The sequence below is a fragment of the Bubalus kerabau genome, chromosome 10, assembly GCF_029407905.1.
Source record: "Bubalus kerabau isolate K-KA32 ecotype Philippines breed swamp buffalo chromosome 10, PCC_UOA_SB_1v2, whole genome shotgun sequence".
Classification (NCBI taxonomy): domain Eukaryota; kingdom Metazoa; phylum Chordata; class Mammalia; order Artiodactyla; family Bovidae; genus Bubalus; species Bubalus kerabau.
The window spans coordinates 12,178,361-12,191,599 of NC_073633.1; the positions used below are offsets into that span (position 1 = coordinate 12,178,361).

A 13,239-nucleotide genomic window follows, 5' to 3' on the forward strand; every position below is an offset into this window, starting at 1 on the left:
TTTTTATAGTCTTAAGTCCAATGAAATAGGAAACTCTGCACACTCACAAATTGGCATTTAAAATGTCTTTTATTGTTTTGATGGGCACTACAAAGTGTACAGTCAATGCATGTTCCTACAAATTTGAAAATTCGTCTCACAATCCTTTATGCCCTTAACCACTAATAATCACCTGTCTGATCTCTAAACTGAGGGAAAGATTATCACAAAATATAATTTTCCCATAAAAACTATGTTTAAGGACAAAAATAATGGAGCCATTATTTTAAACTTATAAATGACCTCTTGAATATATTCTTAGCTTTCTTTTTTTTTTCTTTTTTGATATGGCCAACCAGAAATAATATGCCCTGTCATATGGAATACCTTGCCTTCTCAGTATGAATTTAATTGACTTTCATGCTGTTTAGGTACCTTGAGATTTTATTATTTCATTCATTCAACCACAGGATGTGAAAAGCATGGAGCCTTGCCCCACAGACCCTGGGAAGACTTGAGCCTGGCATTATTACTAGAAACTTAGAGAAGGGCGAGGACAAGCCCCTTCTCTACTGCATATGGTACTTAGTAAGTGCTTATGGAATTAACATTTGTATACAAGTGAGCTCTCTAAAGTGCAATAATAAAAATACAAAAAAAGATTTTTGAAGGTTCAGATGAGGAAAATGAACTTCTGGATAGAGAGTCAGGGAAGAGTGGCCCTTTGAGGACTTGGAGAGATGGAAAGAATTAAGGCAAACATGTTAGAAATAGCTTTCCAGTGAGGGGCAGGGGCAGAATGAGAAGTGTAGATTATAGCAAGGGGAGAGGCTCAGCCTGTGCTTACATCCCATGCATGTTTTTTGGTAGATAAAATTAGTGTCTGTCCTGAATGCTAATCTAAATCTTTATAATTTATTCCAAAGCAGTGAATGGTCAATGGAGGTTTCTGAACTGGGAGATTTGAGTGATATATTCAAACTGGCATTTGGGGAAGATTAATCATGGCAACCCACTCCAGTATCCTTGCCTGGGAAATCCCATGGACAGAGGAGTGTGGCAGGCTACAGTTCATGAGATCACAAAAGAGTCAGACGTGATTTAGTGACTAAATAACAACAAATCTAGCAGTGGCCTGAGAAGTGGAGGACAGGCTGGCAGTGATGAGATTGGTTAGAAGGCAGAGGTGGGCCTGGATAACAGATGTACTGAGAGATACTACACACACAGAGTCAGCTGATGAGGCAGCCATAAGCCTGAGAGCTGAAGGAGGCAGAAGAATTAAAAATGACACCGGATACTAAAAACAGATCTTAGCCACCCCCGCCCCTGCTGCACCCTTGCCCCCTGTTCCATCCTCAACCTTCAAGTCATCTAGAGTAGAAACCTTAGAAGTAGGGAAGACGGATATTTCAAGAGCTTGAAGTACCAGTCAGGCAGATGTGTCAGTTACCATGAAGAGAGTAATCTTTTCTCCTGCAATGACACTTTTTTTAAAAAAAGCTAGAGTGTATGTAATGCTTTATTTTGAAGCATTGTTTTTTAGAAGCTCAAAAATGGAGCTGGAGAATAGAGCTCTATGCATATGTTACCTCAAGAATGTATCTTTTCACAAATAGCTTTCCTTGTTCTCTAAGATGGTTTAACCATTGTAAGGTAAGCAGTAGAGTGATCTGTGATTTTTGACATGAGAAAATAAAGGAATGGATCTAGGCCACTATTCAAGCTACCGAGGCACAAAGCTATGAGATAGACAAAGTATAAGGCATCGGTGTTGCTGTGGTAGTAGTTTGCATGGTGAATTATAAGGATGATATTGCTTGGAGCAAAGCAAATGGTAAAAATCACAAAAGTGAGGAGACTCGCCTTAATGTACCACAACCACCTACGATCTTTTGCATTAAGCCTCCAAATGATGGCTGTGTAGCAGTAGATAATGACCAGAAATGGGATTAAGAATCCAAAGAATGCCAAGGAGATGAAGTAGTAGAGCTGGAAGGGCGACGAGGACTCGCATGTGTTGTGGACATCATGGCAGGTGGTGATGTCTTGCTGGACAAGATAGTACTCCTGCTTCAGAATGAAAAATGGCAGCATGTATAAGAAAACCGTTGTCCACACCAGTCCACATGTTAGCAAGGCGTAGGTGCGCTTGGGCAGTCCCCGGTAAGTGAAAGGATGAACGATGGCTAAGTAGCGGTTGATGCTGATGCAGGCGAGGAGCAGAATGGAGCAATACATGTTGCCATAGAAGATGACCGTGGTGGCCCGGCACATGACCTCGCCAAATACCCAGTTGTTCCCATTGAGATGGTAAGCTATTCTAAAGGGCAGTGTAACACAAAACAGAAAGTCTGCAATGGCCAGGTTGGTGTAGAAGATGGTCATACGGATGGTTCTGGTCCTGAAGAGCATCCACAGGGTCACCGTGTTGGCCGGCATACCTACTGCAAACACCAGGATGTAGATGGCGGGTATCAATTTGGTACTTAAAGGGCTGCTCAGGTACCCCATGGTAGCATTATTCACATGGAGATTTGAATCAAGTTCTTCAGGGCACTTGATTTTTCCAGTTTTGGTGGTTCCTGTCCAGCCTTCTATGGCAGAAAGGGGGAACTCTTCAAAAGAATTTTGGGGAGCTCCACGGAAGGTCTTAATAGACAAGGTTGGCTTTGCCAAGTTGTCTGCATCATATTCCATACCTGTAATTGAAAAGAAGTATTAACATATGATTCATCACTGAGGGAGGAGAAGGCAATGGCACCCCACTCCAGTACTCTTGCCTGGAAAATCCCATGGATGGAGGAGCCTATTAGGCTGCAGTCCATTGGGTCGCTAAGAGTCGGACACGACTGAGCGACTTCACTTTCACTTTTCACTTTCATGCATTGGAGAAGGAAACGGCAACCCACTCCAGTGTTCTTGCCTGGAGAATCCCAGGGACGGGGGAGCCTGGTGGGCTGCCGTCTATGGGGTCGCACAGAGTCGGACACGACTGAAGTGACTTAGCATCACTGAGGGATATCTATTGTTCAGGAGACAATAAAACTAGATTTCTTATGCTACATAATTTCTGTAATGATAGAATTTAGGATCCTTTTTATTTTCAACAGTCATTATAGATCAGGTAATCAACAGGAAAGCATTTAATGTATATCATATGCCCCAGCAGCATGCTAACCCATGCAGGAACCCAAACTAGATGACAACTCTTTGTATGTAAGGAAGTATAATACTATAAGAGGAAACAAAATAGCACTTTAAACCATTATAGGCTAATGTCATATTGATTATAAACTGTATAGGCATTCAGACAGTATTTAATAGATTTAGGTGTTGGGGCAAAATGTCAAGGAAAAGATGAACATGAACAAAGATGAAGCAAGGTACATAAAGAGGTGGAATTTAATAGAAGAATAAGAATCTGGTAGGTGATGAATGGCCACAGGCATTGTGTAGGCTGACGTGGGATCTGGGAAGATCAGATAAGTTGATTTAGCAAATGTTTATTGCATGTTTATATGCCAGTGAAGCACAGTTTTAAATCAATACTATTCCTGTCTTCAATTCTCACACTAATGGAGAAGATGCACAAAAGCACATTCTTATGCAAATAAGGTGCATCTGGCAGGTGAAGTTGAAAGAGTAGGTTACAGCCAAATCTCTGAAGGGCCCCTAAACTGTCCCAAGAAATCACGTGCCCATTCACAGATGCTGAGGTTGTATGCAGACAAAACTGGGGACAGAGGGATGGCCACTGAGATAGACAGCGTGATGGCTCCCCGAAGATTCCATGCGCTAATGCCTGGAACCTGCAAATATGTTACCTTCTGTGGCAAAAGGGACTTTTGTGGATGTGCTTCAGGATTTTGAGATGGAATGAGTACCCTGCATTGGCCAGTGGGCCAGGTGTAATCATAAGACTCCTTATAAAAGGGAGAGGCAAGAGGGCCAAAGTTGGAGATCCTGGAAAAGGCTCTGCTGCCAGCTTTGAAGGTTGGAGAAAGAGCCACGAGCCAAGGAATGCATGTGCTTTGAGAAAGCGACTACAGCAAGAAGACAGGCTCTCTGTTGGAGCCTCCCTGCTGACACCTTGATTTCAGGACTTGTGACCCTTCAGAAATATAATAAATCCTGTGTTTTCATTTTGTGGAAATTCATTACAGTAGTAATAGAAAACTAATATAACAGTGATTTGACTTGTGTTTATGGTCACTTTGATGACAGAGGATAAGAAGTGAGAGGCAAAGGGATCTGATTTGGAGGCTTTGTTGTTGTTCAGTTGCTAAATCATGTCCGACTGTGACACCATGGACTGCAGCACACTGGGCTCTTCGGTCCTTCACTGTCTCCCCGAGTTTGCTCTGGTTCATGTCCATTGAGTGAGTGATGCTCTCTAACCACCTCTCAATCCTCTCCACCCTCTTCTCCTCCTGCCTTCAGTCTAGCCCAGCATCAGGGTCTTTTCCAGTGAGTCAGCTCTTCGTGTCAGGTGAGCAGAGTATTGGCGCTTCAGCTTCAGCATCAATTCCTCCAATGAATATTCAGGGTTGATTTCTTTTAAGATTGAATGGTTTGATCTCCTTGCAGTCCAAGAGACTCTCAAGAGTCTTCTGCGCACATGGATACTCAGTTGCTTCAGTCGTGTCTGACTCTCTGCGACCCTATGGACTGTAGCCCACCAGGCTTCTCTGTCCCTGGGATTCTCCAGGCAAGAATACTTGAGTGGGTTGGCATGCCCTCCTCCAAGGATCTTCCCAACCCAGGGATCGAACTCACGTCTCTTATGTCTCCTGTATTGGCAGGTGGGTTCTTTACCACTAGCACCACCTGGGAAGCCCCGAAAGTCTCCTCCAGCACCAGGGTTCAAAAGCATCAGTTTTTCAGCGCTAAGCCTTCTTCATGGTCCAACTCTCACATCTGTACATGACTACTAGAAAAACCATAGCCTTGACTATATGGACCTTTGTTGACAAAGTGATGTCTTTGCTTTTTAATATGCTGTCTAGATTTGGAGGCTACTGTAATCATTTCAACTCAAGTTGGTGGGTTACAGAGCTGGAGTAATGGCAGTGGAGAGGTGAAGATGAACACATGAGACTCAGTAATGGAGGCTCAAAGGGACTTAGCATCTGGAGATGGTGCAAGGGAAGCAGGAAGCAAAAATGAGCGGGAGGTTTGTCTTCTGGACAACATTGGAGAAGAGGCAGATGGAGCATGGCGCAAGGCGGGGGGGCTGAGGGTGCAACACAGGGAGAAGCTACGATCTCAGTTTTGAATATTCCTGAGTTCGAATTGCTGGTGCAATATTAGAATGAGAATGTGCCGTGACAGGTTAGACTTAAATGTGGAATCCAGAATTTCAGGAGCCCACATGAGACGTATGGGCCTGTTAGTCTGGGTAGAGACACTACTTTGATTTTGTGTTGAGAAGAAATAATCCAAAGGCAGAATTGAGGGGGAATGTCAGATTTCAAGAGGGGAGGAGACAAAGGAAGAAACATCAGAAGAGGAAATTGATGATTCAAGAAGTTGGAAATGAAGAAATGAAAAAGAGTATTAAAACAAATTACGTACTACAAATATTTGTCACCTAGGTGGCACATTGATACTCATAATCTTAATTCTTGAGAGAGCAATTTTAAAAACAAAATAAACCTTTACACTCAAACCTGCTTTTCGTTATGTAATTTTCCGTAAATTAATCCTTGACGTGTAGAGAAAGCAGATTCTCTCACATTTCTAACGTTACCTTAAAACGGGCTTTTATGCTGAATGTAAACCTAATACTTATATTGATTTAAAATGCCTCATTCTGCCAGTTACCTCTTTCCACATGAGCTCTGAATTCCTACATGTTGAATCCTGGAGGTTAGTTAGTGTTTAGCAACCTGGCTCTCCTTCAAAGCCGGTTTCTATTCCGGCCTTAATCTCTACCAGTTCACCCTCGGGTGAAGTTGAAGTCTCCCTCATAACCTTAAGATCACAAAAACTGAATTCATGGCATAAGCAGAGGGTGTCCTTGGAAGAAAGATTAAAGGAAAGAAAAATTGGGGAAGTGGCTCTCTTCGATACCTGTGTGTAGAGATGTGCCACTTGAGTACAGCCACTCAAATCCTTCTGCTCACTTGGGCATTTTGGAAAATTCTTGCATCTGACATCACCCAAAGAGAAGGGCCTTTTCAGGCAGGCACAGAGCTGGAAAATGGAGGCTGAAAACATGCTGTACGAGTTACAGCCCTTCAAGATCTAGTAAGAGAGCCGTTGAAACCCAGTGTGTGTTTGTTTTTGAGAATTCCTCTGATTGAGCAAGACATCATGCCTGAAAACCTGCTGAACAGTGACGCTGTCAACAAGCCTTGATTCCATTTCCATGAGAATTCTGGCTCTGATCCAGCTCAAAGCAGTCTTTTACTCCTTAAAGCCTGGCTTTCCTTAAGAACGAATGCTTGTTAAATTATGTGTGTATTTTTTTTCATGTACTTGAGTGTTTTATACAGGTTCATCTCACGTGATGTCCCTGAAATGTGTTTCAACCTGAGAAAAGGCTTTGGAGAGGGACTGACCCACAGGGAAGAGACTTCAGCCACTAAACGGGAAGGGGGGGCTCCTCCTCCATTTCTTCCCAACCCCTATTGACGAAAGCAAATTCGCCGCCTTTCACTTTGCCGCCTTTTATTTTTTTTATAAAACTTTTTAACTGAAGTATAGTTAATATACTGTTGTGTCAGTTTCAAGTGTATAGTAAAGTGATTCCGTTTTATGCATATCAGTATGTAATATATATAGATTCTCTTTCCGATTCTTTTCCCTTAAGGTTTTTGTAAGATACTGAGTATAGTTGCTTGTGCTATACAGTAGGTCCTTGTTGCTTGTTGTTTACCTGTTTTATATATAATGTATATATGTCAATCTCAAATCCTAATTTATCTCCCCTACCTCATGATCTTACCTTGTCACCCTTTAAATTCCTCCCTTTTCACGTCCAGTGAACCCCACCAGCACCTTGAAGGAACCACGTCTGCAAACTTCTTTTCCTTTGCTCTTCTGCTTGATTTTGGTTCATCCTCTCCCAGAAAGAGCACTCACTCACTGTAACTCCCACACAAGCAGCTGCTCTCCAGTGATTCTCTCAACACTGTCCTAAGACCACCTCAGCGATTCCAGCTGTCAGTGTAGGTCACATTCCTTTATAGAGCCTTGGAGTTTTTTGTATAATTTTTATTTTCCTGTTCACTGTCATTTACTCCCATCAGCTCTCTGGCTCCTAAAATGTTCACTGGAGAATGGAACCCCCACAGTAAGGAGGTTGTGGATACCCCTGTCCCAGGTTGATCTAGAGCAAGCAGGAAGTTACAGGCTAACATTGTACTGAGTGAAACACAAAACACATACTTCTTTTGGGAAATACTAATTGATTAGCATCAGTGATTATTGAAAGCAGACCAACCACTCTGTCTTTCAGGGAGTATTCTTGTTTTCCTCATTTCCTGGTATTTCCTCATACCAGGAGCTATTAACGTGGGATTTTTTAAATCTCTTTTTAAAAATGTTAATCTTTGCCATATCAGAGGAAATGCTTAGAAAAACAAAGAAGTTTTAAAGAAAATTGATTCCTGACTTAATTGTAGAGCTCTCCTGTCTTGACTGTGCCACAAATTTTTAAATACAAGCAGAGAACAGTCTTGGACAAGATAGGAATAGCGAACAAACTACATCTCTTCACGTCCATGATTCCCCCTTTTAATAACTAAGATTCCACGCTGCCTTTGGGGGTGCAGTTTGTGTGAAATGTAAAAGAGATTAGATTCGGTTGACTCTTGGGACACAAAGTAGCAATCCCACCCGACATCATAAGAAAAGCGCTTACCACTTTGACAGGAAGCAGGCGACAGAAGCAGCGCTCCGACGGCTGCAAAGACGACGGCCCTCATCTTGATCCGAGCCGCCTCTCTCAAATGTGCAAGACTGGGGGGAGGGGGCGGGTTTCACCTCGGCTCCATGTGCCGGCACCCTGGCTCTCTCTGTAGAACGGGGTTCTGCTGTGCTCTGTGGACAGGAAGCCCGCCCGGGTCCTCTGCAGGGAAAGGGTGTGACACCATTCGTGCATGACTCAGGCTGAGCCTCTGAGTGTGTTCCTTATCCGTGGAGAAAGCCGTGTAACTCCTCCCACCGCTCACAGGCCCTTCTGGGCAGAAGCTGTAGTTCCTACCCTGTGTATTTATGTGCATGGAATGAATGCAGATAAGGGCAGTCCTTAATCGAGGTGAGCTGGAAACAGATGCTTAGCCGCAGTTAAATTTAAATCTGTTCCTTATCTCATTTTTACCCACTTTAAAAATAAGGTTCCAGGGTGCCATTTCATTTCTACCTAGTAACTGAGCTGTCAGAAATTATCCTTTTCCTTTTCCTTTCAGCTATTTCAAGTCTTGTTAGATTCATTATGTGATTGTAAACTAAATGAATCACGGAAAGCAAGGTGTTTTTTTTTTTTAAGACATCAAAGTTGTTCTAAGCGCTTGATTACTTTGAAAATTCTCCTTCGGTGTCACATCAGTCTCAATTTGTCATCAGTGCTTGGCCGAAGCTTGGTTTCATTGTGTTTTGTTTTGCCATAGGTCATATTCTGAGCCATTCAATAATTCTATGGGGTCAGATAAGTAGGGATCCCCCCCAAAAGAACACTCTTTGTTTAAACTAAAATCATAGCACAACATTAAGATGCAGAGGACTCCCTTTATCCAATGGGTATTGGTGAGCAGGTTTACAATAAACTTTTTTTTCTCAACTGTTGTAAAATATACATAGCATAAAATTTGCCATTTAACCATTGTTAAGTGAACAACTCAGTAATGTTAAGCACATTCACATTGTTGTTTCACATATAAGCTGTTATGTGTAGTTATATTCTGGAGGATATAATTTAATATGCAGTTAAAGAAACTGCATTATAACAAAGTTTCGTATAGTTAACAGCACTTAAACACTAATCTAGTCAGCGCAATAGCTTGTTGACTATAAAAATGCAGCAAGAATCAGAAAATGCAAATTTCATGAGACTTAAGGATAAAGAATAAGGTGGGAGGAAATTGATCTGTGTGAACTTTTCACATCTTATCACACCAAGAGCTTTACAATCAAAAGTCAGCATTTAACATGTATATTACCATGTGTGAAGTAGATCGCCACACCAGGTTAGATGCATGAGGCAAGGTGCTCAGGGCTGGTGCACCGGGATGACCCTGAGGGATGGGATGGGGAGGGCTGTGGGAGGGGCGTTCAGGATGGGGGACACATGTACACCCATGACTGATTCATGTCAGTGTATGGCAAAAACCACTACAATACTGTAAAGTAATTAGCCTCCAGTTAAATAAATTAATTTTTTTTTAAAGTCAGTGCTTAATACTTCAGCCAAATAATATACAATTACCTGGTAACACAGTACAAACTGAGGTAGATTTTAAATTATTTACAATTTTCTAGGAATCCTCTAAATTCAGGAATTTATTACTTGATTTTCAGATGGCCTACTTTCTCTTGACTTAATCCATCTGTAACTCGTATATTAAACCTGGCTTTTTAACTGGAAGTAGAGACTTGAACAGGCTTCCCTGTTAGCTCATTTGGTAAAGAATCCACCTGCAATGCAGGAGACCGCAGTTCAATTCCTGGGTCAGGAAGATCCCCTGGAGAAGGGATAGGCTACCCACTCAGTTTTCTTGGGTTTCCCTGGTGGCTCAGGTAGATGGTAAAGAATCCGCCTGCAATGTGGGAGACCTGGGTTCGATCCCTGGGTTGGAAAGATCCCCTGGAGGAGGCATGGCAACCCACTCCAGTATTCTTGCCTGGAGAATCCCCATAGACAGAGGAGCCTGGCAGGCTACAGTCCATGGGGTCGCAAAGAGTCGGACACGACTGAGCGACTAAGTACAGCACAGAGGCTTGGCCATCCTATAAATACCCTGTTTCCAGTCTTCCGGTGATCAATTGAAAGGAAGACCTTACACTGGTAGGCTTCAGTTTTTACTCTTGGCTTTGCCTTTAAACTCTAGCAACCCTTCGCTGCAGTGGGTCATGATTTCAACTGTTGACTTAAATTATTTTGATTTGCAAAGTCTCTCTTGGGTTTAGCTTATAAAACTAATACCTTCAGCTTTGAAATGGATTGTAACTTTCTTCTCATCTGAATAAAAGTTTGTATGATGCATCTTCTACAGAGGTTAAGTTATGAAGAAATTTGGTAAATACCCTTCAGAGAAGAAAAAAAAAAAAATCTGAGAAAGGCAAAAATGAACTTGTGTGGAGCTTAGTTTTTAGGCTGTACCTGGGGGAGTGGTTGGGTTCTCTTTGGCTTAGAAGCAGAGGAAAAATACTTTCTGTTCCCCTGTCCGTTCACCCTCTTCCAGGTCTCAACTTCCCATCTTGCTTACTGTTTGAAGCTTCCACATCCTTTCTCCCAAAAGATGGAAAATCTTATTAGCTGGTGGTTCCCACGTGGCAGATCCAACTAGAGGTGATTGTAGAAGCAGGAACCAAGTCTTCATTCATGGTCTTCTTTAATCTGGTGGTTACAGGATGAAATAGCAGATATTTTGTCTCATTTTCAGAGCCCTTTCCCCATGTACCATCTCTTATTAGGCTCTGAGGGAGATAGAGTTGAAGCCTGCCAACGATGCTGGTGCATGTTATTTCTCCTTCCTGCCCCCCATCCTTCTTGAGTCCTAAATGACGGAGCTGCATCTGCCTGGCTCCAACGAACCACCCTCTGTTCATCACAGTCTTTAGGCTATCACACAAGTAGGCAGATATTCCCAGGCTTTTAAAATGAAATGTTTCATCTTCTCTAAAATACTTAATTTCTATCAATAACAAAATTGTTATCTTAGACAAGTTTATATGAAATGCAGTTGCTATCTGGAAGCCTTCTTTAATTACAGTGTATGCTGGCACTGCCTTTGGAGTAAAATCAGAATCATCCCTTAAAGTAAAAATGAGTAAAGGTAACTCAGTACCTTTCTACTGCTGCTTCCACTTCCTTTCTGAAGCTGTCCTTAACGACTTGGTCTTTTCTCCCCCTGCATCTCAACACTCCTAATACAAATTCATCTCTTCTTGGCTATTTCTAAACTATCTCGTTAATATTGCTCTGATCACATTGTATTATAGTTTTTTATTTTTCATTATGGTTGATTACAGGATATTAAATGTAGTTTCCTGTGCTATACAGTAGGGCCTTGCTGTTGATCCAGTAATTATAATTTTTGATGCACCTGCCTATTCTGCTAAACCATTAGCGCCTTGAGGGCCATCACCATGTTTCTATTTGAATACGTTTGTTCTTATTTTTGTCACTGTGCCTGATAAAACCCACACATCATTTTTTCCCGCAAATTGAAAGTGTTCTGTGGCCCCCTGAGCCACCTTCGGAGCCGTAGTTGCTGAGTGATTGGGGGAGAGAATATTTGATTGACCGGGGTAGTCAGAGAAGGCTTTTTTGGAAGAGGTGGCTTTTAAATTAAGGCCTGAATGATAGGAAAAAACCAACAGCCACACACCTGGGGTAGAGCGATGGGATCTGAAGGAGGCTGGTGTGAAGGTCAGGAACAGTGAGTAGACAAGGGGGAGATAAAAACAGGGATGAGCAGGGCCAGATCCTTAGATGCCCACAGTCTGTGAGAAGGGAGTGTTGTTTCCTTCAAACTGCTGGAGAGAACCTCTGAAGGAGTTTCGCAGGGAAATGATGTGATGAGATGTCCTTTTGGGGAGGGGTCATCGGGTTCTCTGTAGGGGGCCACTGGGGTTGAAGCTGACATGGAGACAACAAAAGCAAATAGGAGATCGATACAGCTGTCAAGGGAGCGATGATGGAGGGGGGTGGACTAGACTGAAGGGGTGGTTGTGCAGAGGGGAAAAGTGGTCCCATTTGGAGTCTGTTTCATCAGTAGCGTGTACAGTGTGTGGCCATGCTGGGTTGTTGCTAAATAAGAGTTTGTAGAAATTTTAATAAAGTGGCTCCTTAAAAAGCATTGTTGATTCTGTTTCATCATCATTCACTGTTTTTTTCTTTTATTCTGTGACCACATTCTCAGGACCCTCAAAGTGCTTCTAAAATTCTTTGGCTGGATGAGATACAGCATGCCGTCAACGAGGCCAACAAGGACATAAACACAGCAAAGCAATGTAAGCCCTCGCCGCCTCCTGCTGCCTCAGCTTCGTGCTTGTGTCTGGCTATCCCCCAAACTTCTGTTTTAATTCCTAATTTTTTTAAAGTGTGCCATTTTTAATTTCTGAAAAGATACGAACTCTCACCTATTTTAATTCTTGAATTCGTATTTATACAAAAATAAGGTTGGTCAGTTGCACTGGTTTTTGCAATTAAGTACTATTTCCAGCAAAATCTGAAGTTGTAGCTGAACCAAGTCCAGAAAGCAGAAAATAATTTCTCAACTCTTAAATTTATAGTATAATCAAGTCCTTTTTTATCTTAATCCTTAGAAAGCTAGACCATCCTGCTTTGCGTTGTAATAGCATTTTTCAAAGAAACAGAACCATATATATTTTTTCCTATGGAAAAAAAAAAACTACATATGTAGCCATGTTGTTTCTCTGGAAAGCAAGTATCTAGTACTGTCTCTACATGCATTTATATGGAAAAATAAAGAGAGATTTCATTTTAGAAATAGGCTCATGTAATTGTGGAGAGGCTGGAAAGTCCAAAATTTGTCAGGCTGTCTGGCAGAGGCCAGGGGACAGCACTTAATCACCAAAGACAAGTGGCTGTGGTTAGTATAATGTTAATAGATAGCAGAATCAAAGCAACAATTAGGAAAATCTGACACAGAGACCTATGGAATTTGCTAATTGATTGTGGTATTCTTAGAAGCGAAATAGACAGTCTACTAAATTCTTACTCGATTTGTACAAGTGGAAGAGTTCAGGTCAGGTCAGTGGAAGTATAACTTGAATCATAAGCAGAAAGTCATGGTCCCTCCATCAATTCCCGGACTTGAGCCATTTATACACCCAGAAGCCCTTGAATGAAGGAGGGACTGGGTTCCCTTGGGAAAGGAGCCTGCTACGTTACCAACATGTTACACCCTACCGTGGTGACTGTGCTGGGGGGAAGGACACAGTCAGACTTTGCAGAGATTACTGGACACTGGCTCTGAACTGACCCGAATTCCAGGAGACCTGAGACTTCACTGTGGTCCGCCAATCGGGATGGGCTTATGGAGGTCAGATGATCAGTGGAGGCTT

General features: G+C 42.2%; 2 protein-coding genes across 4 annotated transcripts in view; one reads left to right on the forward strand and one right to left on the reverse strand.

Annotated features, from left to right (window-relative positions):
- Window positions 1-13,239, forward strand: part of IQGAP2 (IQ motif containing GTPase activating protein 2) — a 305,783-nt gene that overhangs the window by 216,466 nt on the left and 76,078 nt on the right. For all 3 annotated transcript variants that reach the window (XM_055536607.1, XM_055536609.1, XM_055536608.1), the window contains exon 14: window positions 12,072-12,162. In XM_055536607.1, the coding sequence (XP_055392582.1) occupies window positions 12,072-12,162 (91 nt within the window). The remainder of the gene's footprint in view (window positions 1-12,071; window positions 12,163-13,239) is intronic.
- Window positions 44-8,110, reverse strand: F2RL2 (coagulation factor II thrombin receptor like 2). The gene is made up of 2 exons (XM_055536610.1): window positions 7,850-8,110; window positions 44-2,681 (listed from the first exon to the last, which is right to left on the reverse strand). The coding sequence occupies exons 1-2, from the start codon at window positions 7,911-7,913 to the stop codon at window positions 1,612-1,614; spliced, it is 1,134 nt and encodes a 377-aa protein (XP_055392585.1). The 5' UTR covers window positions 7,914-8,110; the 3' UTR covers window positions 44-1,611.